The sequence below is a fragment of the Equus quagga genome, chromosome 17 (genome assembly GCF_021613505.1).
Source record: "Equus quagga isolate Etosha38 chromosome 17, UCLA_HA_Equagga_1.0, whole genome shotgun sequence".
Classification (NCBI taxonomy): Eukaryota; Metazoa; Chordata; class Mammalia; order Perissodactyla; family Equidae; genus Equus; species Equus quagga.
In genome coordinates, this window is record NC_060283.1 from 9,400,495 (window position 1) to 9,426,762 (window position 26,268).

General features: G+C 56.9%; 4 protein-coding genes across 10 annotated transcripts; 3 read left to right on the forward strand and 1 right to left on the reverse strand.

Annotated features, from left to right (window-relative positions):
• The first annotated feature begins 446 nt into the window (after nucleotides 1–446).
• On the forward strand, nucleotides 447–4,971 carry B3GAT3 (beta-1,3-glucuronyltransferase 3). Its single transcript, XM_046643283.1, has 5 exons — nucleotides 447–704; nucleotides 1,823–1,997; nucleotides 3,216–3,576; nucleotides 3,767–4,057; nucleotides 4,470–4,971. Exons 1-5 carry the CDS (start codon nucleotides 623–625, stop codon nucleotides 4,566–4,568), a joined length of 1,008 nt encoding a protein of 335 aa, XP_046499239.1. The 5' UTR covers nucleotides 447–622; the 3' UTR covers nucleotides 4,569–4,971.
• Nucleotides 4,972–5,010: 39 nt separating this feature from the next.
• Nucleotides 5,011–7,049, reverse strand: ROM1 (retinal outer segment membrane protein 1). Of its 2 annotated transcripts, none has more exons than XM_046643281.1 (3): nucleotides 6,429–7,049; nucleotides 5,729–5,975; nucleotides 5,011–5,616 (listed from the first exon to the last, which is right to left on the reverse strand). In XM_046643281.1, the coding sequence occupies exons 1-3, from the start codon at nucleotides 6,920–6,922 to the stop codon at nucleotides 5,398–5,400; spliced, it is 960 nt and encodes a 319-aa protein (XP_046499237.1). In that variant the 5' UTR covers nucleotides 6,923–7,049; the 3' UTR covers nucleotides 5,011–5,397. The 2 variants fall into 2 exon arrangements, with proteins under 2 accessions (XP_046499237.1, XP_046499236.1); XM_046643280.1 differs by having other exon boundaries at nucleotides 5,024–5,616; nucleotides 6,333–7,049.
• A 183-nt stretch (nucleotides 7,050–7,232) lies between these two features.
• EML3 (EMAP like 3) lies at nucleotides 7,233–16,867 on the forward strand. 5 transcript variants are annotated; one of them, XM_046643275.1, is made up of 22 exons: nucleotides 7,429–7,782; nucleotides 8,576–8,747; nucleotides 8,827–9,081; nucleotides 9,176–9,289; nucleotides 10,330–10,397; nucleotides 10,580–10,703; nucleotides 10,932–11,102; nucleotides 11,285–11,354; nucleotides 11,439–11,549; nucleotides 11,795–11,890; nucleotides 12,273–12,428; nucleotides 12,594–12,735; nucleotides 13,174–13,325; nucleotides 13,406–13,531; nucleotides 13,615–13,746; nucleotides 14,211–14,278; nucleotides 14,834–14,922; nucleotides 14,994–15,091; nucleotides 15,225–15,312; nucleotides 15,829–15,927; nucleotides 16,213–16,343; nucleotides 16,427–16,867. In XM_046643275.1, the coding sequence occupies exons 1-22, from the start codon at nucleotides 7,761–7,763 to the stop codon at nucleotides 16,628–16,630; spliced, it is 2,688 nt and encodes an 895-aa protein (XP_046499231.1). In that variant the 5' UTR covers nucleotides 7,429–7,760; the 3' UTR covers nucleotides 16,631–16,867. The 5 variants fall into 5 exon arrangements, 3 of the variants coding, with proteins under 3 accessions (XP_046499230.1, XP_046499231.1, XP_046499232.1); XM_046643276.1 differs by having other exon boundaries at nucleotides 7,431–7,782; nucleotides 8,830–9,081; XM_046643274.1 differs by lacking the exon at nucleotides 16,213–16,343 and having other exon boundaries at nucleotides 7,233–7,782; nucleotides 8,830–9,081.
• A 337-nt stretch (nucleotides 16,868–17,204) lies between these two features.
• MTA2 (metastasis associated 1 family member 2) lies at nucleotides 17,205–26,029 on the forward strand. 2 transcript variants are annotated; one of them, XM_046643278.1, is made up of 18 exons: nucleotides 17,205–17,668; nucleotides 18,394–18,461; nucleotides 18,832–18,925; nucleotides 20,501–20,618; nucleotides 20,751–20,814; nucleotides 20,990–21,107; nucleotides 21,408–21,510; nucleotides 21,698–21,797; nucleotides 21,967–22,155; nucleotides 22,258–22,332; nucleotides 22,455–22,513; nucleotides 23,101–23,198; nucleotides 23,322–23,461; nucleotides 23,723–23,951; nucleotides 24,146–24,235; nucleotides 24,607–24,725; nucleotides 24,831–24,979; nucleotides 25,195–26,029. In XM_046643278.1, exons 1-18 carry the CDS (start codon nucleotides 17,641–17,643, stop codon nucleotides 25,358–25,360), a joined length of 2,007 nt encoding a protein of 668 aa, XP_046499234.1. In that variant the 5' UTR covers nucleotides 17,205–17,640; the 3' UTR covers nucleotides 25,361–26,029. The 2 variants fall into 2 exon arrangements, with proteins under 2 accessions (XP_046499234.1, XP_046499235.1); XM_046643279.1 differs by lacking the exon at nucleotides 17,205–17,668 and adding an exon at nucleotides 17,939–18,041.
• Nucleotides 26,030–26,268: the final 239 nt, after the last annotated feature.

Here is a 26,268-nt window from a genome sequence, read left to right on the forward strand (position 1 = left end):
AACAGTACAGATCCCAGAGTTAGGTGTCTAGAAAGGACACAGGAGAAAATTGCACAATGGCAATTACATAGTTGTTTTTTTTTATCAACCTTCGTCTTTAAAATTGGGACAGTACCATCCATCAAAAGTTTATGGTGAGGATTATGACACCCAGCACACTGGCACGTGATAGGCCCTAGACTTCATTCATTAGTGTAACAAGTATTTATTGAGCTACTGTTACTCCGTACTGTGACTGACGGATGAATGAATGAATATAAGGAGAAAACTGACAGGGCCTGGAGGTCAAGTGGGAGGTCTCAGTCTTTCCCACGTGCTCTCACCGGGCTTCTGACCGCCGGCCTCGCGCGCTTGGCACGCCGGATGTGACGTCACCCACTCCCGTGGTTCCCAGAACCAAGCTGTGGGACCGGAAGTTAACCTGGGGGTGTGCAGGGTGACCGGAAGTGGGCCACGGCTCCGCCAGCCCCAGCTCCCGGGAGCCAGTAGAGAAGAGCGCGAGGAAGGCGGGGCACGAGGCGGGGCCGCTGCAGGGGCGGGGTCTGCAGGCTGGCGGGAGGGGGGCGGGGACCCCTCCTCCCTGCCGGACCCCGCCTGCCCCGGCGCCGGCGGCGGTACGGCCATGAAGCTGAAGCTGAAGAACGTGTTTCTCGCCTACTTCCTGGTGTCGATCGCCGGCCTCCTCTACGCGCTGGTGCAGCTCGGTGAGCGGGGCGGGGCGGGGGTGCGGCGGGCTGGCCGGAGGGCACCCGCCGCCGTGCATCCCGCCCTGGGGATGAACCCCCGTGCAGACACCATTCATCCGCTCGGCCCTCCGACAGCCGTCTGCGGCCGCCGGACGCGCGCCCCTCTAGAACGCGCCGTGGCTCCCGCCGCACCTCGGATGAAATCCAGACTCCTTCCCAGAGCCTGCAAGGCCCCGCATGATCCTGCCGCCGTCTGCCTCTCCAACCCCATTTCCTTCCCCCATCTCTCTCTCCCTGCTCCAACCACACCGGCTTCATGACAGTTTCTCGAAAACCCTCGCTCATTGCTCTCTCCAGCTCTTAACCTGTTCCCTCTGCTTGCGGTGCTTTTCTCCCAGCTGCCTCTTTCTCATCCTTCAGGTCTCAGCTCAAATGTCACCGCCTCAGAGAGGCCTTCCCTGACCACTTTAGCAAAAATAACTCTTCTTTTTCTGGATTGTCTTCTCTATCCTATTTGTTTCCTTCATGGCCCTTAGCACAGTTTGTAATGGTTTTATTAATTTCTTTGCTCAGTGTCTGCCTCCTTCACTCAACTCAACGCTCCATGAGGGCAGGGAACCGTGTCTGTTTTGTTCCCTGCTGCATCCCCAGCATCTAAGGCAGTGCCTCCCGGGAGGAGCATTCAATAAATATTTATCCAATGATGGAATCAATTAATTTAATGAGTCCTTGGTCACACAGCTGAGGGAACAGATTCAACCCTGCCTCTTATTCAGGGATTTAGAGACAGAGCCACTGCGTGATCCTCAGGTATTTGAAAGACTGTCCTGTTTTAGGAGATCAACTTGTTCTTTATGGCTCCGGAAAGCAAAATTAGGAACAGCGGGTAGAAAGGATGGAGGCAGATAATCAGCACAGTGTCCAAATGAAAATTGTAACGGATGGAATTTATTAAAGTTTGAGAGGGGCTGCTAACTGAGGCAGTGAGTTCCCCACCACCAGAGGTGTAGAAAATGCTGTTATCAAAGTTGTGAGGAGATTCCTGCATTGGTTAGGAGTTGAAGGAGAAGGTATGGCCCTTTGGGATGCTGAACATGCTGTGGTTCTCTGCCTCCAACCCTGCTTCCTGGGACCAGGCCAGCCATGTGACTGCCTCCCTCCCCTGCGGGCCGCAGCAGAGCAGCTTCGGCAGAAGGATCTGAGGATTTCCCAGCTGCAAGCCGATCTCCGTCGCCCACCCCCTGCCCCTGCCCAGCCCCCTGAACCTGAGGCCCTGCCTACTATCTATGTTGTTACCCCCACCTATGCCAGGTATGGGCTCTGGTGCGCTCAAGAGGCCTGCATGGACCAAGAAGTTGGGGTGGATGATAAGGCGTTTGAGGAAGCCCTAGGCCAGGGGATATTCCTCAAACTAGGGCATGCCAAACAACATGATAAATGAAATACATCTTAACTCAAAGACTTGTGGGAAAATGGTGGTGGTTCTCTTAAAATGGACAGGGGTGTACTGTGAAGCAGAATACAAAATTCCTGCGAAATTTTAAGATAGAATAATAAAGTTGCAAAGAAATTTTGAGCTTGCCACTGAGTTCACTCTCTCTCCTTAGGGATCCTTTGGTGAGAAAGTTTGAGAACCCCTTACTAAATTCAAGTAGAAAAGCGCTTGGCCCTACAATCATACCAGGGTCTAGAAACAGTTACGCCAGTTGTTATTGCAGTGTGTTTATTCTCTGCTAGGCGCTGTGATAAGTGCTTTCCTCTTTTTTTTTTTTAATTAAAATGTAGCTTTGTTACTGATACGGACCAACTGGGGAATATGGTTTTGGATCTGTAGCCAAAGGGCCTGGTAACAGCTCCCTGGAATCAAATGTTGACCCATTTAGGCAGAGGCAGCTCTTAGACTCTTTCCTCCTGCACATGTACACACCCACCATCAACCCTGGGCAGGCAGGCCCATCTGGAGGACGAAGAAGCCTAGAAGAGACTGGGCCAGACCTTCCCACTTCCTTGTCTAAACTCAGATAAATCATCTTCTCCTAGAGAGGGATAAGCCAAGAGGCTCCTCTAATTCTTCTACCTGGAAACCCAAACAGAGGAGGAAGAGAACCTCATCCTACTGGCGTCTTAGAAAGCCATTATTTAATCTTTAAAACAAAATTGTTATGAAGTACTGTTATTCTTATTTTATAGCCAAGGAAACTGAGGCTTGGGGAGATTGAGCCATTTTCCCCAGATGTCTCACCTAATAAGTTACAAAGCTGGCATTCAAACCCAGATATGACCCCAAAGCCTATGTCCTTAACTTACAGCCCCCCACAGTCAGAGCCCTGGGGTTGAGGTGGGTGACAGACATGGACTGGAAAAACAGGGCAGTTGTCAGCATTGACAGGCAAGAAAGGGAATTTGGGTATTGGTCGGGGAAAGGTCATGTGGGATGCTAGAAGTGGCCCAGGAGAAGCTATGTATACTGGCTGGAGTGGGCAAATGGTGCCTACCCTTCTCCCTTCTGCTGCATCTCTCCCCTTGCAGGCTGGTGCAGAAGGCGGAGCTGGTGCGGCTGTCCCAGACGCTGAGCCTGGTGCCCCGGCTGCATTGGCTACTGGTAGAGGACGCTGAGAGCCCCACCCCATTGGTCTCTGGGCTGCTGGCTGCCTCTGGCCTCCTCTTCACACACCTGGCCGTTCTCACCCCCAAGGCCCAGCGGCTCCGGGAGGGCGAGCCAGGCTGGGTTCGGCCCCGTGGTGTCGAGCAGCGGAACAGGGCTCTGGACTGGCTCCGAGGTGGAGGGGGTGCCGTAGGGGGAGAGAAGGACCCACCCCCGCCGGGGACCCGAGGAGTTGTTTACTTTGCTGACGATGACAACACCTACAGCCGGGAACTCTTTGAGGAGGTGAGCACTGGGATAAGGATGGGGAAAGAGGCCAAGTGGGGCCAGCTTCATCTGTTGCCTTGGTTACCACTGTTGGTCCAGGCTACTGGATGAGGAGGGGGGAACAATAGGGCAGAGTGACCCAAGTGGTCCTTCCTGATGCTCGCTATCCCCTGGGTTACCCCGTTTCTTCTCTCCTGACCTCTGTTAGATGCGCTGGACCCGTGGTGTCTCAGTGTGGCCAGTTGGGCTTGTGGGCGGCCTGCGATTTGAGGGCCCTCGGGTACAAGATGGTCGGGTCGTGGGCTTCCACACGGCATGGGAGCCCAACAGGCCCTTCCCATTGGATATGGCGGGATTCGCTGTTGCCCTGCCCTTGCTATTGGCTAAGCCCAATGCCCAGTTTGATGCTGCTGCTCCCCGGGGCCACCTGGAGAGCAGTCTCCTGAGCCACCTCGTGGATCCCAAGGACCTAGAGCCACGGGCTGCCAACTGCACTCGGGTAAGGGGCTGGAGGTGGGCACAGAAACCTGGCTCTGGGATGGATGGGGGATGGGAAGAGTGGGAGTGAGGCCCTGGGGAGAAGGACGAAAAGATGGCTGTTTGAACCAGGAGGGATCTTCCAGAGCCCAGATTCAACCTTGCTTACTCTACTGAAGGGGAAGCTGGGAGCCAGGAAGGAAAGTGGTCTCCTGCCACTGTGTCTCCCCAAGTCCTGGGTACCCATGTGGCGCAGAGAGGGGAAGGGGTAAGGCCCCATTTAAGGAATACTAAAGCCTCCCCCTACCCTGCCCTTTCACACTTTGCAGCCAACACTTGGTTTGTAAAGGGGCTGGAGAATCTGTTCTACACTGAGGGCCCCAGAGGCCTGGCTCCAGCCAGGCCTGGCTCTAACCGAAACCCTCCCGGGACAGGTTCTGGTGTGGCATACGCGGACAGAGAAGCCCAAGATGAAGCAAGAGGAGCAGCTACAGCGGCAGGGCCGAGGCTCAGACCCAGCCGTTGAGGTGTGATGGCGGCCCCATCCCGCCCCCCACCTCATCAGGCACAGAGCTGGGGGACTGAGCCTCTGGCCTGCCCAGGATGTGGTTTTCCAAGTCCTGACCCCTCAGAGCCAGGGGCGGCCCCTCTGCCCCTTCAGCCCCAGGGCGTAGCCCAGCTGCTTCTCCCCTCCCCCAGCCTGCCATGTGGCACTGCCCACAGGCTGGGGACAAGCGGCCCTTGTATTGAGCCAGATTGGCCCTGTCTGGGGCGGAGCAAAAGGACAGAAAGACTCAGGAGGGAGGGCGCCTGAGTAACTGGGTAACTTATTGAGGCTGGGCATGCACTGGGGGGCTGGAGGAGCTGGGCTGGACCCTCCCCACCTGAGCATGCTGACCCCCTTCCTACCTCCAGAATAAAAAATCTCAACCTGGAGGGGTCACTGTTTTCCTTCGCTTCCCACATCTGGTTCTTGCACTCTGATCCTTACCAGGGTCCAAACTTTGTCATCCTGGCTTCTCTATCAGACAGAAATCAGTTCTCTCAGGGACCCCAACCCAGATGAAGAGAGAGATCGGTGGCTTCAGTCCAAAAGCTTTATTGAGTCTGTGCACCAGAAGCAATCTCCAGTCCTTGTCATTGCCCTGTTTTCCTCTGTTCCCTGGTGGTTCGGCCACAGGGGCTGGGCTCTAGGATACCAGGTTTTCTCTCCTACCCCCGTCCAGCTCACTGACTATCTTTAACCCCTCTAATCCCAGGGCCCCCCCTCCCCGAGAGCCTTGGTAAGGAGTTGTGAGGTTTCCTGTCTTGTCCATCCCTCCCCTTCCCCCCCTCCCAATGCCCACCCCAAGCTCTAGGCCACTAGGCCTCAGGTAGACCCTCCTTAGGAGGGGCCTCTAGTGATGGGGCCTCCTCAGGTGCTGGCCTGTGGGCAACCCCTCCCTTTAGCCATGCTGTTTTCAGCATGCCTTTCAGCCCACTAGGAAAGAGATAGCCCTGTGTTTCTCCCTCCCCATTGATGACTCCTCCAAGCCCCTCCAGTGCTGTTTGCAAGTACCGCAGGCCCAGGAGCACCAGAGTCTGTGGGGAAAGCAAGGGAAAGAGGTCAGTGAGGGTTGGCCGTTCCAGGGGCCCCAGTGAGGCAGTGAGGAGGCCCAGATGGAGGGAGGCCTCAGACACGTTGCTGACTTACCTGCAGCACAAAGGTGACAGCCAGCATGCTGCCCAGTGTGCTTGCCAACCCTTGCAGCTGCCCCAGCAGCACACCATGGCATCCTTGGTCCCAGAGATTTAGGTTGGGTTGTCGGGGATCGAAGACGGGGTGAGCATGTGGGTCTGAGAGCTGGCTTTGCAGGCAAGGCCTGGGTGAGTGGGGGTTGCAGCAAGAGAAAGGGACCCCGTCAATCAGATATAGGCCTTCCACATTGCTCTGGATCCGGCTGCAAAGGGAGGGGCAGGGTGTTAGGACGTCTGGAGATAAGAGGCCTGGGGAGAAGCTGCAGGGCACAGGAGTTGAGAAGGGAAAAAAGTAAGATGTTTACTGACTGCTTTACTGGGTGCTAGGCATGCATAATTCATTTATCTTCACAAAACTCCCTATGATAAGTACTATTACCATCTCCATTTCACAGGTGAGGAAATGGAGCCAGAGCAGTTTGGTAACATGCCCTGGGTCACACAGCTAATACATGACAGAGCTGTAACCCATTCTCCCAACCACTATGCTCTATTTATGGCCTGTCCAGGTGAGGGGTTTCAAGGGAGGAGGAGGAGGAGGGAAGAAGCAAATCACTCACTCAACCACGTCCTGGTCATTGGGATCCAGGTAACGGCTGCTGACCCACTGGATCCCAAACCAATCCTTGTACCCATGGCGTCCGCAGCAGTGGTACCTGAGCTGCAGCTCATCCAACAGCCGTTTGGCATGACAGTGTCCAGGCACCTCTGTGTCCTTGTAGTGAGCCAAGGCAGTCGCCAGGCCCTCCTCCAGCCCTATGTCCAGACTCCCAGGTAGAGCCAGGGCTAGCCCCAGGGCAAGGACCAGGAGCCCCCCGCCCCCAGCAGTGCTAGCCACCAGCAGTGGGCCCAGGACCCCTCGCCAGGGAGGGTATTGAGCCGCATCCAGACTGGCCCTGCTGGCTCCTGCACCCACCAGTCCTGTGCCCAGAGCCACTGCACCGGCTGCCAGGGCAACCTGAGGCAGGGCAGCGAATGGGCAGGAGGGAGCCAGGAAGGTGCCAAGGTGCCACAGCTGGACCAGGAGATGCCCGCTACAGAGGAGGGTGAGGCCACCAGCCAGCGCCAGAAGCCACGAGAGGAGCCAGAGCCCCTGTGCCAGACGGATGCGGGGCTGGAGGGGCAGCACCAGGGGCAACACCGGCGCCATCTCCCATCTCTACCCAAGGGAGAGCAGAGCTGTCAGGGCTGGGGATTGGCCGGGGCAGGATGCTGAGTCAGCCCAGCTCGGCTTGAGCTGGGCTAATGCCACCCTGACCCCAATACCCTGGGCAGCCTCCCATCCCCAGCCTTAATAACTCGCCGCCTTGTCCCCTGCCAGCCGCAATTCGGGATGCCTTGGCCTTGCCCCTTAGGAAAAGTCCCTCCCCCAGGCAGAGGGCCTATTTCGTGACCCCGCCTCTGCCCCCTCGCGGAAGTGGGGAGGGAGGGCTGGTCGGCTCTGCCCGAGGGGCTAGGGGCTGGGGGGCGGAGACCTCGGGACCCGCGCTGTCTCCCAGGTCCCCAGGGAATCCGGGGGCGGGGATCCGGAAGGGCCTGGAGGGCGGAGGCCTGGAGACGGCCTGGGGGTCAGCGGGTTGGCCCCGCCCGCGTGCTAAGCCGGGAGGCCCGGACAGGGAGGGGTTACCAGGCGGCCCGGCCCCCCCCACCCCGGCCCGCCCCCCCTCCTGCGCTTCCTGGCGGCTCCGCGTCCGGCGCCTGTTTGTGCTGCGGCGCTGGGGCCCGGGACGGCCCCGCCACCCCACCCCCGGGAGCCGAGAGCGGCCCCGGGAGAGTCCGAGGCCCCGGTGGGCCCCGGAGTCGGCGGCCCCCGCCCCACAGCGCCCCCTCCAGGCCCTTTCCCCGCGCCCGACAGCGCCCCCGGGGGGTGGCACGGCGCCCTTGCGCGCGCGCCCCGGGGTGCTTCCCCTTCCCCTCTCCCTGGCCATGGCCCCAGCGGCTTAGACGCCTCCTCCGCCGCCGCCGCTCGGAGCAAGCCGGGGGGCCGGATGGACGGGGCCGGGGGGCCCGGTGAGTACGGGGCGGGGCGGGCGGCGTGCTCCTTCCCGGAGCGCCCGGCCGGTCGGGCGCCGCCAGTGCCCGACGGCTGTCTGCTGGCGTCCCCGCGTGCTCTCGGCCCCAGGGGCTCTGAGCATCCTCCACTGTTCTCAGGTCGCTTCCCCTACTTACTTGGGTTCCCCTACCGTCACTTCGGACTTCCCCAACGTCATCCTGCCCCTCGATGTTTCCCTGCCTCCTATGTTCTTCTGGGCCTTTTCTCCTGGTATTTCGGGTCTTTTTACTTCTGACTCCCTCTGTCACCTTGGGCCCTTCACTGTGACTCTGTCTCCACTGATACCTGTCATTCTAGTTCTCTCCTGGTCCACTGAGTCCTCAGGACGACTGTACTCTTGGGTCCCCCGTTCTCTCCCGTTCCCCCTGCTCAGTTTCTCTGCCTCCCCTGGAGACCCGAGCTTGCTCTGGGTTGGGCCTGTCGTCCCTCACCAGGACTGCACCTCCCTCTGTGGTTCCCACGTTCTTCGGCAGTACTCCATATTTCCTCCGGTACTCCATGGTACTCCCTGTCTTTGCGGAGGCTGGAATGGCAGCAGGAAGGGAGCTTTGCCAGGTTCCTTGCCTGCCTTGCCACAAGGAGGCTCTTGATCCTCTACCACCCATCTCCTCCCCTCTGGGCGAGCCCCAAGCCTGGGGCTGCTTGAAGGGGGCAGTCCTATTGGACAAATGCAAAGTTGAGGGGAGAGAAGCCCTCAGCCCTTTCCTCTGGTGGTGGGCACATTCTGAGTGCTTCTTGCCCCTTTCCCAGGTGAGGGCCCTGCTCAGGAGGTCCTGCGGTCCTTGAGCCAGCGGCTTCAGGTGCAGGAGAAGGAGATGGAGCTGGTAAAGGCGGCCCTGGCGGAAGCCCTTCGCCTGCTGCGGCTGCAGGCACCCCCCACCTCCCTGCAGGACGCTGGCATACCAGCTCCTACAATGGACAGGTATGCATATCGCCACACCCTCTTCCTCCTTCTTCCTGGGGCCTGTAGGGGCATCGGGTTTGATTCATTGTCTCCCCAGCAGCCCTGCAGCGCCCCCAGGACTACCACCCACATGCAGCCCCTCCTTGGTGAGCCGAGGCACCCAGACGGAGGTGCAGATGGAGCCATCCCCTGGACCCCCTGGCCTGAGCAACGGGCCCCCAGCCCCTCAGGGGGGCAGTGAAGAGCCTAGTGGGACACAGTCTGAAGGAGGGGGCAGTAGCAGCAGCGGCACTGGCTCCCCTGGCCCCCCGGGGATCCTCAGGCTTGTGCAGCCCCCACAGCGTGCTGATACGTAAGCGTCTTGTGGCAGAGGCTGGGAAGGGTGGGAGGGTTGGCGAGCTTGATTAGAGGGACTGACCTTCACCTGCTCACTGTGCTCTTGCCAGGCCACGGAGAAATTCTTCCTCCTCCTCATCCCCTTCAGAGCGGCCTCGACAGAAACTCTCCCGGAAGGCAGCTTCCTCGGCCAACCTGTTATTGCGTTCAGGGAGCACAGAGAGGTGGGCGAGGCTCCCCCCCAACCTGCCCGCCCCACGCTCAGGCTCTTGACTTTCCACATCCCTCACCTCACTTCCCTGGGTGGGGTGGGGGGACCTCATTGCCCAACAGGAAGAAAGGAACAAGCACTCCTGGGGCGCCTGCTGTGTACCCGGCGCTGTGCCAAACCCTCGACCTTCTCCATCTCATTCAGTCCCCACGACATCCTTGGGGGGTAGGTGGTCTCATGCTGTTCATTGTCCAGGTGAGGAAGCAGGCTCAGAGAGGGTAAGTCATTTGCCTGGGGTCACACAGCTAGAGTCAGGATTCAACCTCACTTCTTCCAGACTCCACTTCCCCTGCCCTTTCCACCTTATCACGGCATACCTTCCAAGATTCCAAGAGGCTTTTCCCAAAGCTCCCATGATTTGCATGGAATACTGTTTTCAGAGTTTCAGCCCACCTTCCTCACCCCAGTCTGCTAGGCTTTGCTTCTAGAGTCCAAGGAGAGATCCTGGTGGCTGAGCACAGTTGTCTCAGAGTCTGTACAGGTCCCAGGACACCTGAGTGTTCATTCTGCCCTATCCTTGGTCTCTCCTTTATTCTCTGAAGAGGTGTCACCTTATTATCATCTGTGACAGTGATCTCTGGAATTCACCTGTCACTTTCCTCTTGCGAGAGGAGGACTTTCTGGCTTACCTCCCAGATCCCTGTACATTCTGGGTTCACTTTTGTCCCACTTGACAGATGGGGGAATCAACAGCCAGAGGCCTGGCGGGCTGGAGGAAAGGGCTTCTGGCTTCTTCTCTCTGTCACCCAGCATTGCCTCTTACAAGCTTTGTGGCCTTGTGCTGTGTGCTCAGCCCCTTTAGCCTCAAACTTCTCATCTCTTAAATGGAGCCGAAAGTCCCCATCTACTCTCGGGCCCTGAACACTCAGAATGCAAACTAAAAGCCGCAGAGGTGATGTGGTCTCTGGAGTAACCTCCTGTCTTGCGTCCTCTCCCTCCCTACTTAGGTCTTGGGACCTGACTCCAATCTATGCTTTTCTGTCTTCCCAACAGCCGCGGAGGGAAAGACCCCCTCTCCAGCCCTGGGGGTCCTGGATCTCGGAGGAGCAATTACAATTTGGGTATGTAGAGAGGGCTCTAGAAGAACTTGGATGACAGAGTTAGGGTTTGGGCTATAGCCCCAAGAGCTATTTTGGGGGACTGGTGAGGTGTGGTGGGTGGAGTTCTCTTCTGGCTTTCCTGGAAGGGAGGCTGCAGGGTGCTGGTTGACACGAACCTCCCCCCGCCCCTGTTTTCTCTGTAGAAGGCATCTCAGTGAAGATGTTCCTTCGTGGCCGCCCCATTACCATGTACATCCCATCTGGCATCCGCAGCCTTGAGGAGCTGCCCAGCGGCCCACCCCCGGAGACCCTCAGCCTTGACTGGGTGTATCCTGCCCCCTCCAGTCCCATGGGAACCACTTTTCCCATCTTGGGACCCCCCCCCCCCCAGCCCCTTTTTTATGATTTCCTGCTGGGTCTGCAGGGTCAAGGAGCCCTCTGAATCCTCCCCTACCATCATCTGCCAATGCTGCCAGCCAGAAGCTCTGTCCTTCTCCCCGCTTCCTCGTCCTGCCCTTGATCTGACCCTTTCCTTGACCATGACCTCCACTCCAGTTATGGGTACCGGGGTCGTGACTCCCGCTCTAATCTGTTTGTGCTGCGTTCTGGGGAGGTGGTTTACTTTATTGCCTGTGTGGTGGTGCTGTACCGGCCTGGGGGAGGCCCAGGGGGTCCTGGAGGTGGCGGCCAGAGACATTACCGGGGGCACACGGACTGCGTTCGATGGTGAGGGTCCCGGGACCTGGGGGTGGGCACAGGGGTGGTGGGCTTGGCAGGAAGAGGGGTTGGGCGGGTGTAGAGGAGCAGGAGAGAAGAGTTGCTTTGCTGCTCCGTGAGCACAGAGAAGGTGTCCTGGGTGGTCTTGAGAGACCGACCCCCTTCCCTAGAGTGTCTCCTCCCCTACTTAGCCTGGCTGTTCACCCTGATGGTGTCCGTGTAGCCTCAGGACAGACAGCTGGAGTGGATAAGGATGGAAAGGTAAGGTCAAAGAGACACCAGGCAGACAGGATGAGATTCCAGCCCAGCTTTCCTTCACACCCCTGACCCCTCCTCCTCCACCAGCCCCTGCAGCCTGTGGTTCACGTCTGGGACTCAGAGACGCTGCTGAAGCTGCAGGAGATTGGACTGGGGGCCTTCGAGAGGGGTGTGGGGGCCCTGGCCTTTTCAGTTGCGGTGAGCTGGCCCCAAAGCCTCTAGACCCCTATCTTCCTTGTCTGGGAACCCCCTTCTTGCACTTTACCGGGAAGCCTCAGAAGTTTTGGCCTTCCTGAACCCCACCTGGCTGCTTCTCCTGAGAAGGAGACATAAGTCCATTTCTCCTGCCCTTTTAACCTGTGATGGGACCCCCTTGCCTAATAACCGTGAACCCTAGACCTCTGAGCCTCACTCAGCCCCTTCGATGTGTCCTCCATTCTCAGGATCAGGGTGCTTTTTTGTGTGTGGTGGATGATTCCAATGAACACATGCTGTCAGTGTGGGACTGCAGCCGGGGCACAAAGCTGGCTGAGATCAAGGTGAGGAGTCCAGGTGGCCTGGAGGAACCCTGAGGTTGGGGAGGTAGGGGTGGTGGAGTGCAGAGAGCTCCACACTTACGCATCCATTTACTGCCTTTCCGGCTGGGTCACCTGGGGCAAGCTGCCTAGCCTCTCTGAGGCTGTGAAATGGGGACTTCAGAAGTTCTCCCCTCATGAGGGATGATGTGTTAGGCATTAACATAGGGTGACTAATCGTCATGACCGACAGTAGTGCTCTTAGGGGACCAAGGTCTGGAAGGATGCGCTGTCCTGGGGATTCTCAGCTTCTGCAGACCACCTGTTAGAATACAAATTGAAGAGAGCCAAGTAGAATGAGGGTGCTCAGGGCTCGGGGAGGCTGAATCTGTTATCTTCCCTTCAGAGTACAAATGACTCAGTCCTGGCCGTTGGCTTCAGCCCTCGTGACAGCAGCTGCATTGTCACCAGCGGGAAGTCCCACGTCCACTTCTGGAACTGGAGTGGTGGAGTAGGGGTTCCTGGGAATGGGACCCTCACTCGGAAACAGGGTGTCTTTGGGGTGAGGCGTGGATGGGTGCAGGGGGGTGGGAGAGGCAGAATGCGGATGAAAGTATTGGTCTGAGGACTGTAGACCCTAATAATACTACCCAACTCCCAGCTGTGCCGTAACTTTTAGTCCTTACCCTTCCCTTTGACCTCTGCCCCCTGCTCGCCTCTCCCCTAGAAATACAAGAAACCCAAGTTTATCCCTTGCTTTGTCTTCCTCCCGGATGGAGACATTCTCACTGGGGACTCAGAGGGGAACATTCTCACCTGGGGCCGGAGCCTCTCGGATTCCAGGACCCCAGGCAGGGGCGGGGCCAAAGGTATGTGGTGAAGGGTGGCATCTGGGAAGTCTAGCACCTCAGAGGGTCTGTGGGAACAGAGGAGAGGACTTCCCATCTTTGTACCTTGAGAGTTGACAGTTGTCGGTAGGTCCCAGTGTGGGCCCTTTGGGGGGCCGTTCGAGAAGGGTAGGGGGCAGCATGGCAAAGGGGAAAGAGCTGTGGCTTTGGAGTCTGCCAGATCCTGGGTTCAAATCCCAGTTTTGCCAGTGGTTGTCTGGCCTTTAGGAAGTTATCTCACTTGTTTGAGCTTTGCTTGTTCAGTCTGTTAATGGGAGAATAAAAGCTGAGGATCAGAGACAGTATTTAGTAGGCACTCAACAGCTGGGAGTTATTACTCTATTGTGACAGCCTAGGCTGCTCCTGTTCCCCATTTCCCTGCACCCTAAGAGCATGACCCACCCAGGACTTTGCCAACAGAGACGTATGGGATTGTGGCCCAGGCCCACGCTCACGAAGGTTCCATCTTCGCCCTGTGTCTCCGGCGGGACGGGACGGTGCTAAGTGGTGGCGGGCGGGACCGCCGGCTGGTACAGTGGGGGCCCGGGTTGGTGGCCCTCCAGGAGGCTGAGGTGAGGGCTAGGCTGGGTTCAAGGGAGGGAGGGGGAGGAGGAATGGCCAGTGGGCCTGAATTTCTGCCACTGCTCTGCAGATTCCTGAACACTTTGGAGCTGTGCGGGCCATTGCTGAGGGGCTGGGCTCTGAGCTGCTAGTGGGAACCACGAAGAATGCGTTGCTGAGGGGAGATCTGGCCCAGGGTTTCTCCCCTGTAATCCAGGTTGGGGGGCCAAGGGCGTGGGAGAGGAGGGATGGAAGAGCTGGTGGAGACGGCCAGAGGTGACAGCCCAGGCTCTGCTACAGGGTCACACGGATGAGCTCTGGGGGCTCTGCACACATCCCTTCCAGAACCGTTTCCTCACCTGCGGCCATGACCGGCAGCTCTGCTTATGGGATGGTGAGGGCCATGCGCTGGCCTGGAGCATCGACCTCAAGGTAGAGCCCTGTTTCCCTGGATCCCCAGTGCCACATCCACCCTGACTCCTGTGGCCAGCACTCCTTCCCTGCATCCCCTTACCTTCTGCTCCCAAGAGGCAGCCAGTTTGTACTGGTATGGCTGTACTGGCTAAAATATTCACTCTTCCGTGCTGTATTCCTCCCGTGCCCCCTGAGCACTGCCCCCACCTCCAACCCTCCAGGCCTCCCTTTGATCCAGCAACAAATGGGTAACATGCGGCACAGCTGGGGGGGCCTCAGTTCTGATTGTTAAATATTTTGAGTATCACCCCCTGTTTAGGCTCCAGTGACAGCCTTCCTCCACCCCAGGTCTGCTGTCACTCTCCTCCCGTCTCCTCCTTGGGAGGAGGAGGCTTTCACATTACCAAGATGACAAGGTGTCCATCTTGGTTTCCTCACTAGAGAGTCACCTTCTTGAATTCACCTTCTCCCCCCCTTCCCAGGAGACTGGTCTCTGTGCTGACTTCCATCCCAGTGGGGCAGTTGTGGCCGTAGGACTGAACACGGGGAGGTGAGAGGGAGCCAGGACCCCTGGGAGGGGAAAGCAGGAGGTATGGGAAGGGTTTCTGGTAATGGTGGGGTAGAGGAATGTGACTGCTGCCTGCTCAGGAGCCCCAGCTGCACCTTCCTGCTCCTCAGTGCTTCTCCCTGCAGCCTGGGCCTCCCCTGCTCTCCTGTGGCTACTGTCATCACACCCTCCCCCAGCCACTCTCCCCTCCAAGCCTGTGAGTGGAGGAGGTGGCAGCTCAGGATAGAGAAGCAGCAGGGATGGGAGGAGCACAGGGGAGACTAAACAGGCTTACAGGGAAGTGACAGGCTTGTAGACTCCATAAGGCCCTTGTTGTTGGCGCTCCTGTACTCCTTTCCCAGACTGACGTATGAGAAGCCCCTCACCTTTTATCTGCCCTTAGCCCCATCCTATTTCCCAGCATAAGAATTCAGTGGTGAGCTCTCTGTCAATATCACAGCCTTTCGGTGGGTGTCCCTGAGGCTTTCCAACTTGCCAACCCCCACCCTACCCGGGACAGGTATCCTCACACCTGCCTTCTGCCCCCCTCCCTACCAGGTGGCTGGTTTTGGACACAGAGACCAGAGAGATCGTGTCCGATGTCACTGATGGCAATGAGCAGCTCTCAGTGGTCCGGTACAGCCCAGGTGGGAGCCACCCCCACCCTGGATCCAGACCCGTCCTTGGCCTTTCCCTCTCTGAGTGACTGTCTTTGTAGATGGGTTGTACCTGGCCATCGGTTCCCATGACAACATGATCTACATCTATAGTGTTTCCAGTGATGGTGCCAAGTCCAGCCGCTTTGGCCGCTGTGTGGTGAGGAAGCTGGGGTGGAGGGTGGGGCATTACCGTAGCAAGTAAACTCCTCCAAGGGGTCGAATGTATCAAGGGGGGGCCAAGGGATGGGAAATGGTGGCTACATTTTTAGACTCTTGACCCTTGCTCCCAGGGTCACTCCAGCTTCATCACTCACCTTGACTGGTCCAAGGATGGGAATTTCATCATGTCCAATTCTGGGGACTATGAGATCCTTTACTGTGAGTGGCAGTAGGGGAGGGCAGGGGAAGAGGGTAATTAGGGTGGGTTTTATTTGTGTTTGTAGGGGCTCCTGGTTGGGAGGGATGAAGGAGAATATGTGGGGAGCCCCAGGTGGAGGGCCTGTCAGATAGGGAGGTGAACATGGGGTGGAAGGGGAGGTGGAATTATACACATAGGAGAAATTTTGTGATTTGGAGAAAAAGTCACACATACAGTTTTATACCCTGTCTTGTTCCCACCAGGACTTGAGGGAGTTGAAAAATGCACTAAGCAAAGATTGTTTTGGAAAAGTTTCTCAGGGCAGGTGTGGAGGGATTGTCTTATCTAGGGAGGAGGAACTGATGAGAAGCTGTTAGGAGAATTCAGGAAGCACTCAGACACTGGGTTTGCCCTGGGCTGGGGGCTACCATGGTGACCAGATCACATGCCAGCGCCTCAAGCCAGTCTTCCCTTCTGGGCATCTTTGCGACTGGAGGCAGGGTTAGAGCTGAGCTGGGTGGGCTCCTTCTCCCCAGGGGACGTGGCTGGAGGCTGCAAGCTGCTGAGGAATCGCTATGAGAGCCGAGACCGGGAGTGGGCCACTTACACCTGCGTGCTGGGCTTCCATGTCTACGGTGAGCAGGGGTGCAAAGGCGCGGAACCCTGTGAGAGGGGCGTGGGGACAAGGTGCAGCCCGCCCCAGGCTCGGAATGCTGGGCGTGTGTCGAGGGGTGGGCGTCGAGAAACCGGCAGAGCCAGCCCAGGAGGCCCCTCCGGCCTCGGCCCTAGGGACCAGGAAGGATTGCCTGGAACGCGGCCGGTGGGTGGCCTCGCGGCTGCCTGAGCTCCGGAAACGGTGCAGCTCTGGGCCGTGGGTGGCGGCGGGGAGGAGGCCGGGCTGAGGCCGGCCGCTGTGCTAGGCGTGTGGCCGGACGGCTCGGATGGCACCGACATCAACTCCCTGTGCCGCTCCCACAACGAGCGCGTGGTGGCCGTAGCCGACGACTTCTGCAAAGTACACCTCTTCCAGTACCCGTGCGCACGCGCCAAGGTGAGGCCTCCCGGGGCCTCCGGGCCGGGCAGGCGGGCCCGGGGCTCCGCGGCCGCCGCAACTCGACTTTCCTTCCTGCCCAGGCGCCCAGCCTCGTGTACGGCGGGCACGGCAGCCACGTGACCAGTGTCCGGTTCACGCACGACGACTCGCACCTCATCTCCCTGGGCGGCAAGGACGCGAGCATCTTCCAGTGGCGGGTGCTGGGCGCCGGGGGCGCGGGGCCGGCGCCCGCCACGCCCTCTCGAACCCCATCCTTGTCCCCCGCCTCCTCTCTCGACGTGTGACCGCTGCCCGACGGGACCCACTGGCCCTGCGGTGCGGCCCCACTCCACCCGAATACCCCAGGACCAGGAGCCGACCCTTTCCTCGACTTCGAGACATTCCCGACTGCGCATTTCCCCGGAGGGGGCGAACGGCACCCCTGCACACACTGTATAGACGCGCTGGCTGAGCCAGGCAGCCCCAGCCTGGGCCCTGGCTCCCGCCGCCTGCTGAGGGGCAATAAACCAAAAGCAAAGTCACCTCCCAGTCCTTTTGTGGGGCGCGGCAGGGCGCCTCTGGGGCCTCAAGGGGGTGGGGGTGAAGAAAAAGGGGAGTGCGGAAAGGGTAAGGGAGCGTAGACCGTTCATGCAAATAACAAGCAAAGGTGCTTGCAAATAGCCCGGCGAAGCGCAAAGGCGCGCGAGTCTTTCGGGTCGCGGGCGGAGCAGCAGGGCTCCAGCGACCAGAGAGTTAAGCCCAACTCCTCTCCCGCCCTCGGAGGAGGGGCCGAGCCGCAACGGAAATAACCGAGCGCCGGGCCGCGGTTCGCCGGACGGATCCGAACCTCTTCCGGAAGTAGCCGATCTATAGGGTCTCGCTCTCCGACCTGAGCCGAGCGCCCAGCCTTGTTCTCCGGCTCGGCCGAAAGTGTTCCGGAAGGAGGCGAACCCCGAGGCGGGCAGGGCAAGCCTTCCCCGCGGCCGGCAGAGCCCAACGTCTGGTGGGGCTCGGCGAGGGCGGGGGGATCGGAGGCCTGGCTCCGGTCCGGCGGGAGCCGAGCTCGTTCCGGAAGAAGCCGAGTGGACCGGCGCCGGCCTCGGCGTCCGGGGCGTGAGGCGGTAGCGGCGGCGGCGACAGCGCGGGCCGGGATGAACCGCGACGGCTGAGGCGGCGGAGGTGCCGGCTGCGCGGGTCCGACCGAGACTTCCGCGAAGCGCCAGCCCCGATCTCGGGGCTTCGCCTCGAGCCGAACCCTGTCCCCGCGAGCCGCCTGGACCCCTTTGTGCGGCCGGAGGCGGCGGCGGGAACGGCCATGGCGGCCAACATGTACCGGGTGGGGGGTGAGTACCGGGAGCAGGGGCTGCGGGACCGGGGCGGGAGAGATTGGGGGTCAGCACAGGAGAGGCTCGGCACCCGGCGGCGTGGTCCCGAGCGCCGACCGGAACCGGAACCGGGAGCGCGGGGAGCCGGGGTGCGGGGACGGCGTCGCGGCCGGGTGCCGAGACTCGGGGAGAGGCTGGGGCCGCCCCGACGGCACTCTCGGGGCCGCGCCTGGGGCCGCGGGGTCGGGGCATGGGGCTGGGAAAGTGGTTCCGAAGGAGCTGACGGGGCGGGCGAGGGGCGCGAAGGGCCGGGCGACCGCTTTGCCACCTGCGGGGGAGCCGCCGGGAGGTTTCCTCTCCCCAGGCGTTATTGTGCGCCTCGGTCGCAAAGGTGGGGGCCCTGCAAGAGAGGGAACAATTGCTCGCTTCGCCGAGACTGGGGTGCAGCTCCATAGCCGGGTTATGGGGACTGCAGGGGAACCCCCTGCTTCCTGTCTGTTCCTTAAGGCTCACTTTTGAGTGAAGGATCTGATTTTAGAACTAGGTGGTCGGGGTGGGGGGTGGGGTGGGACATGGCTTATTTTCTTTTAGCCTCTCCGCTTCCACATTTCAGCGTCCTCTCTACGTGGACCCTTATCGCCTTTTGGTCCACTCAGATCTACTTTCTCCGCCCCTTCTCCGGTGCTCTGGCTCTCCCATCTCCACCTCTGATCTTCCCGGTTCTTCCCCACCCCCTCCTACAGATTACGTCTATTTTGAGAACTCCTCCAGCAATCCTTACCTGGTTAGACGGATTGAGGAGCTCAACAAGGTGAGTGGAGCAGAGTCCCGTCCTGCCCCGCAAGTGGTCTCTTTCTTCTGAGGTCTCTAACTGCAAGTGGAAGAGAAAGAGAGAGAGAGAGAGGCCCCTATCCTAAGTACCCATTCATATTCATTCATTCATTCATTCGATGTATTCAGGAAAGGCTGTTGAGAGCTTAGTGGGAACTTTACTATTCTATTTCTTGGGGCCTAAGGAAAGGGATTTGGAAGTCTCATCTTAAATGTAAGTTTCTTTATTCGTAATTTCTTGGGTTTTTCTACGTACATCCCTTAGAAACTTATTCGTTGTTGTTAGTCTCTTCTTTATGCATTTTCGTTGTCAAATGACCAGTTTTCACTGCCATTTTTTCCCCCCTTAGACTGCAAATGGAAATGTGGAGGCAAAGGTTGTGTGCCTTTTCCGGCGAAGGGACATTTCTAGTAGCCTCAACAGCCTGGCTGATAGTAATGCCAGTGAGTGTCTTGGTACCCCCACCCCACCCCTGGCTCCCCTTTCTCCCCCTCCCCATGATCTGAGGCCACGGCATGTTGCTGCAGGTGTTTCCCCTGGTTAACATGCCCAAGGCAGGGGCGTGAGTTTGGGGGTGGGAAATGCCTGGTCTTTGGAGAGAGGCCTGTTTTTACATGTTGGTGTTGGAAGCAGGGTGGAGAGACCATGATAAGGAAAGCCAGAATATGGCTTGTGTGTGAGTTTGTATATGTGAATGGTGTGAGTAAAAGGGATGATAGTATTTAAATAGGGGCTGAGGAAGAGCTTTGGAGAAGCAGGACGCTTGGAGGAAAGTTTTGGGTATGTTGGAACAGTGGGTGGTGACTGTGGAGGTCAAGGTGAAGAGGAAGAGATTGTACTTAGAAGCCTGAATAACAGGGAAGCAGGCTTATTTTGTGATCAGGAGATGGTGAGAATGCATTGAAGGGAGAGAAGAGGAAGCTAGGAAAGTTTTCTTGCACTTTTCCCTCTTTCTCATCTCTCCTGTTCCCTTCCACTCCATTTTACCTCTTTCTATTTTCCTTTTGTGCTTTCTTCTCATTATGCTTTCATCTTCTGTTAAAAAATTTTTCTCCTTCAGTTTCCCTTAGTTTTTTCTTTCCCCTTTCTCTTGTTTCGCCTTCCTAAATTATTTTCCTTATTTCAGGCTGCTTTGGGCATGAAGGGGTTAATGAGGAGCTGGGCCTACCAAGTTCTCTGGCCCTCTGGGGTTTCCATCCCCATCTGGCAAGGGCTGACCTTGGCCTTGTCCAATCAGAAGGGGTGTGGGGGGTGTGGTCCCCCGTGCCTTAGCACAGGGTTTCCGGAGCATACAGTGAGGGGCGGAGCCTGCCGCACACCCCCTTCTCCCTGAGGTTGGGAACAATGCACCAATGAGCCTGGGCCTGTGGTTCTTCTGCCCCCTCCCGCTTTGGTTGGCGCCCAGCCAGGTTAACCCTTTTCACTGAGGTTTCAGGGCAAGCTGCAGCTCCTTGGGTAGGAAGGTGTTGGCACTGGCTTGAGAGATACTGTCCTTGAAAGCCCCACAAATAAACTATTATTAGCCAAGTAGAAAGTGAGGGATAGTTAGGATTGCATGTTATGTTTAAGAGCAAAGAGTCTTCTGAAATCTGAAAAGAAGAACTGGTAAACACAATCTTGTGTGATATTTTTTCATCTTATTGAGTTTCTGGACCTCAGGCTGGTTTAGCAAGAAAGAGACAAGTGTGATATTCTTGCTGGGCCTGGTGTGGGCTGATTTGTGCTGTATGAGTGGTGTCTGAGCTTTGGCACCTGGGTTTGGGATGTATGTCTGTGGCCTTCTTTGTACTCTCAGCACCTCTTGCCTAAGAGCATTGGTGATGGAGAGTTGGGAGCATTTGTAATGGGGGAGACGGTTAAGAGGAAAAGCTGGTGGCCTAAGAGTGTGGAAGATAGGTACCCCCGGGAATATAAGAAAAACAGCTGAGACAGGAAATGTCTTCCCTGGGCTAGAGTTTCCAAGGTGGCTTCTTTCTGGATTAGTTTCTGACTTGGTTTCTTCTTCCTTGATCTCCCAGGGGAGTTTGAGGAGGAATCGAAGCAGCCAGGGGTGTCAGAGCAGCAGCGACATCAACTGAAGCACCGGGAGCTTTTTCTTTCTCGGCAGTTTGAATCGTTACCAGCCACCCACATACGGTATAGGACCGTCAGGGCCACTGTGGCCTCATGCACTTATTTGGAAGGTGGAGAGGAGGGGGTGGTGGATTGGAGATGGTGTGGAAAGGGAATGAGGAGCTCACCTGGGGCTTGCTCACCTCTTTCCTGTAGGGGGAAATGCAGTGTGACCCTCTTGAATGAGACAGATATCTTGAGCCAGTACCTGGAAAAGGAGGTGAGAAAGAGGTATTGGGAGAAGAGGGAGGGGAGTGGGTTTTGCCCTAAAAGGCAAGAGGAAAGTAGTACTGATGAGGTACAGGTTGATAGACTACCTGTCTTGGGAACTCTGGAAACAGCCCCCTGCCTATGAGGACTGCTGCCCTGCTAACCTTCTCTCTTCCCATCTCCAGGACTGCTTTTTTTACTCACTGGTGTTTGACCCTGTGCAGAAGACACTTCTGGCTGATCAGGGGGAGATCCGAGTTGGTTGCAAATACCAAGCTGAGATCCCAGATCGCCTGGCAGAGGGTATGCAACAGGACAGATCATCTGGCCATTGGGTTATTTAACATCACAGTCTCTGTGAATGGTGTGCCCTGGAGTTGTACAGTGCATAGTCTGCATGGCTCTGTGCTGTGACCCTGACAGATTGGGACCTTAGGAACCTGCCAGGGGCAAGTGGGCACAGTTGGGCAGAAAAGTCTGAGGGTTGAGGTGGCTGATAGAATCCAGGCAGGAGACAAGGAGGAACGAGGTGCTGTTGTGAGTGTCAAGACGTGGATTATTCTCCCTTCCTTTCCCTGATGATGCCATTTCTCTGTTCCCCAGGAGAATCTGATAATCGGAACCAGCAGAAGATGGAGATGAAGGTGTGGGACCCAGACAACCCTCTCACAGACCGGCAGATTGATCAGTTTCTCGTGGTGGCCCGGTGAGGGGTGGGTGGATGGGGAAGATGGGCTGGGGGAGAGGTGGACATAGTTCTGTGTCCCATTCTTAGAGATGGACTTTATTTATTTATTTGGCATGGGTGCTTTCCTTTTTTCTGATCTGCCTTAAGTTCCTCAGCCCACTCATGCTTTCCTCTTTCTCTCTTGACTTCTCAATCTCTCCCTTAGAGCTGTGGGGACCTTCGCGAGAGCCCTAGATTGCAGCAGCTCCATTCGGCAGCCAAGCCTGCACATGAGTGCAGCCGCTGCCTCCCGAGATATCACCCTGGTGAGCAGACGTTGGTGGGTAGTTGGGCAGGCTGGGCTTTGTGGGGACCTGTAGAGCCTGAGGACAGGAAAGGAGCATGTCTCTGAGGGAGTGGGGGGGATTAAAGGGCAGCAGAGGAGTGGTGCTGAGGGTTTCAGGTCATCAGTACTGTTCCCTACCTTCCCTGTAGTTTCATGCAATGGATACGTTGCAACGGAACGGCTACGACCTGGCTAAGGCCATGTCGACCCTGGTGCCCCAGGGGGGCCCTGTGTTGTGTCGAGATGAGATGGAGGAATGGTCTGCCTCAGAGGCCATGCTATTTGAGGAGGCCTTGGAGAAGTACGGGAAGGACTTCAACGATATTCGCCAGGACTTTGTAAGTGGAAGGGGCTGGGAGGAGAGGTGGAAGAGGCGACAAGTGAGAGGACCAGGACCTGGGCCAGAGCCAGCTCATCCTTCTTCCCTCTGCCCTCCTTAGCTACCCTGGAAGTCACTCGCCAGCATAGTCCAGTTTTATTACATGTGGAAAACCACAGACCGCTATATTCAGCAGGTATGGTCTGGGCTAGGGAAGTTGGACCAGAGGCCTCCTGCTCACCCCTGCCTTTGAAGTTATGACATCCTCCTGCTGAGATGCTCTCATCCTTCTCTTTCTTTCTTTTTTCCTTCCCGCAGAAAAGATTGAAAGCTGCTGAAGCAGACAGCAAACTGAAACAGGTGTACATCCCCACTTAGTAAGTGTGATGGGTGGGGAGATGGGCATATTTTCCTTCTCTGCCCCTAACATGTGCTTTCCTCAGTGATTTGGAGGTGGGCAGGAGGCAGGGTCAAATATTATAGAGGGGCCGGCCCGGTGGCATAGTGGGTAAGTTTGCCTGCTCCGCTTTGGTGGCCCAGGGTTTGCAGGTTCAGATCCTGGGCGCAGACCTAACACTGCTCATCAGGCCACGCTGTGGCAGCATCCCACATAAAATAGAGGAAGACTGGCACAGATGTTAGTTCAGTGACAATCATCCTCAAGCAAAAAGAGGAAGATTGGCAATAGATGTTAGCTAAGGGCTAACCTTCCTCACAAAAACCCAAACCAAACCAAACAAACCGAATATAGAGACAAGGTGGAAATAGATTCCTTTTTTTTTTTAATCCCACCCCCCCCAGAAAAGATTCGTCCTGAGCTAACATCTGTTGCCAATCTTCCATTGTCTCTTTTTTTTTTCCTACTCCCAAAGCCCCAGTACATAGTTGTATATTCTTGTTGTAAGTAAGAAATGGATTCTTTTCCTTGACCAGTTCGTGGTTTCTCCCCCGCTGCCCCCATTAGCACGAAGCCAAATCCTAACCAGATTGTCTCTGTGGGCTCAAAACCTGGCATGAATGGGGCTGGATTCCAGAAGGGCTTGACCTGCGAGAGCTGCCACAGTGAGTTCCAGGGAGGGGCAGGGATGCTGGGGCTGGGCAGGAAGTCTGCTCTGGCCCGTGAACCTGAAGGGCTCAGTGGCATGTTTCCCCTCTGACCTCCTTCTTCTTTCTGCGCTCCTACAGCCACACAGTCTGCCCAGTGGTACGCCTGGGGCCCACCCAACATGCAGTGCCGCCTCTGTGCTTCCTGTTGGATCTACTGGAAGAAGTACGGGGGACTGAAGACCCCAACCCAGCTTGAGGGGGCTGCTCGGGGCACCACAGTAAGGACTCATGGGGGACAGGCAGGGGAGAGGAGTAAGCATATTGATGAGAGCTTTAGGCAAAGGCCAGAACACCGAACTCCTTGTGTGGTGATGGTTTGATGTGTGTGTGGGTGCTTGATAGTGGTTGGGGAGCCAGGGAGGTCTGGATCGCGGTAAAGAGATCAGGCAGGAATAAAGTGCTCTCTGCAGAGAATGGAAGGAAGAAGGGAGCCTCAGTGTCCTTCTGTGTCCTTCCTTTTTCCTATGTTCTCCTTCTAGGAGCCACATTCGCGGAGTCATTTGTCCAGACCTGAAGCCCAAAGTCTTTCCCCATATACGACCAGCGCCAACCGGGCCAAGCTGCTGGCGAAGAACAGGCAAACATTCCTGCTCCAAACCACGAAGCTGACCCGTCTTGCCAGACGCATGTGCAGGGACCTGTTACAGCCAAGGAGGGCTGCCCGACGACCCTACGCCCCTATCAATGCCAATGCCATCAAGGCTGAGTGTAAGGGCTGGAGTGGTGGGGCTCCTGGTGGGTTCAGGGTCGCCCTGGCCAGAGACTGGGTGTTTCTCTGGATGTCTAGTTACAGTAGGTATAGTAGGCTGCAAGGGTTTGTTAGGGGATTAGATGTGGCTCCTCCCTAGAAGAGGGCCTGAATCGTGAAGCCTTTTCAAAAAGCTTTCATCTTTTCTCTCCAGGCTCCATTCGACTTCCTAAGGCCGCCAAGACTCCATTGAAGATTCACCCTCTGGTGCGACTGCCCCTGGCAACTATCGTCAAAGATCTGGGTATGGGATGGGGAGCCATACTGTGGATACAGGGCGGGTGTCGGACAGGGAACCAGTTAGGGTGGTGTCAAGCTCTCAGTCCTTTTCCTATCAAGAACCTTCTCTCTCCCTGCTTTGTTCTTTCCCGTTGAATCCTAAGAGATTTAGTCTAACAAACTGTACTTTTGTAGGTTAGTAATGTGTTTTCCTAAGCTATCCAGTATTACTCTACTGATTTGACAAGGTCACACTCACATGTGATTTTTGAGATACTGGTAATTGTTTGCCAGACCCCTCCCCATCACTACTTTCGGGGATGCCCAGGGAAACTGCATAGAGAAGAGAAAGGATGAAAGTTCTCTCTAAGTTTTCTTTTGTTTTTTTCCTGGCAGTGGCCCAGGCACCTCTGAAACCAAAAACACCTCGGGGTACCAAGACACCCATCAACAGAAACCAGCTGACCCAGAACCGGGGACTAGGGGGCATTATGGTGAAGCGGCCCTATGAGACTGTGAGTTGACAGGTTGGAGTGGGCCAAGCTGAGTTGAATGGGTTTTTATTTTTGATAGGAGTCTGAGAGAGTCCCCTCTCATTGTGCTGCCCCACCCTTTTCCAGATGGCGGGGGCAGGGGTCCCCTTCTCTGCCAATGGAAGGCCTCTGGCTTCAGGGATTCGCTCAAGCTCACAGCCAGCAGCCAAGCGTCAGAAACTAAACCCAGCTGATGCCCCCAATCCTGTGGTGTTTGTGGCCACAAAAGATACCAGGTAGGGAGCCCACCTTGGGAGGGGCTGAGAGGTTGACAACCTACCTTGGTGGGTATGGGAAATAGGAATATCTGAGCAAGACCAGCTCCAGGAAGACTGTGGGTGCAGGGTAGGGATGCCAGAAAAGAATTACCTGGAAGAACTGCAGTGCAGAATGTGGGGTTTCACCTTGAGGGTCTTAGCCTTCCTGACTCCTCTCTTTTCTTTTTGGCCAGGGCCCTGCGGAAGGCTCTGACCCACCTGGAAATGCGGCGAGCTGCGCGTAGGCCCAACTTGCCCCTGAAGGTGAAGCCACCACTGATTGCAGTGCGGCCCCCAGTTCCTCTACCTGCACCCTCACATCCTGCCAGCACCAATGAGCCCATTGTCCTGGAGGACTGAGCATCTGTGGGGAAGGGAGGTGGGCTGAAAGCTAGAGAGTGGGTGCCCAGGGCACCTAACCTCCCTTCCCTCTAGTATCGAAGGGAGTGAGGAGGGAGGGAGGGAGGGAGCAAGTGAGTGTGTGTCCTTGGAGGGATTGGGCGCCCTCTGGTGTTACTACTACGAGGCTTGTCCCCTCCAGTGCTTCTCCATGCCTGGTGATGGAGGGCAGACTGCAGGAACTTCGCCCATTGTGGGAACCTAACCTATTTTGGGGGGTAGGACCCACAGTTGTCTTGGACAGTTTTGGGGGGAGGGTTTTTTAATTTTTGAAAAATTTTGCCTCCCCTTGTGAAAGGGGATGGAGGAGGGGAAGAGTAAACAGATATCAGGTGGTTGTACCTGGTTGGGGGAGGGGGACGTGCACTGCCATTACTGCCATGTCTGTCTGTTTTTTTTTTTTCTAATTGGGAGTTTCTCTTCCTGTCCGGTGTCTGGACTTTCCTAATTGGAGTTTGAGGCCCCTAAGCTGGCATCAACCCCAGTCCATGCTCGCTCTTTCCTTCCCTCCCCTCGTCCCCTCCGCCTTTTGTACGCCAATTCTCAGAAATAAAGATCTTTTGTCCGTTTTTTTAACCTTGGATTCTGTAATTGGTTCTTATAGTAACAAATAAAAAGCTGTTTTCTTCAGCTCTTCCTGGCTCAGCTGTTCTCTGCCATGTATGCGTGTGTGTGTTGGCGGTGTGTGTCTTTGGGAAAAGAAAGGACAAAGGACTATAAGAGAGGTACAGATGGGGCTTGCCCTGGGAACAGCTCTATGACATTTGCAGCCTTGACAGGCAGCTTGCTGTAGCGCTCTCTCTTGTGGGACCCAAACTGCTCCCGGCTCCTTGTGGTGCTGGACCCCAAGCACCATCTTGGCCCAGATT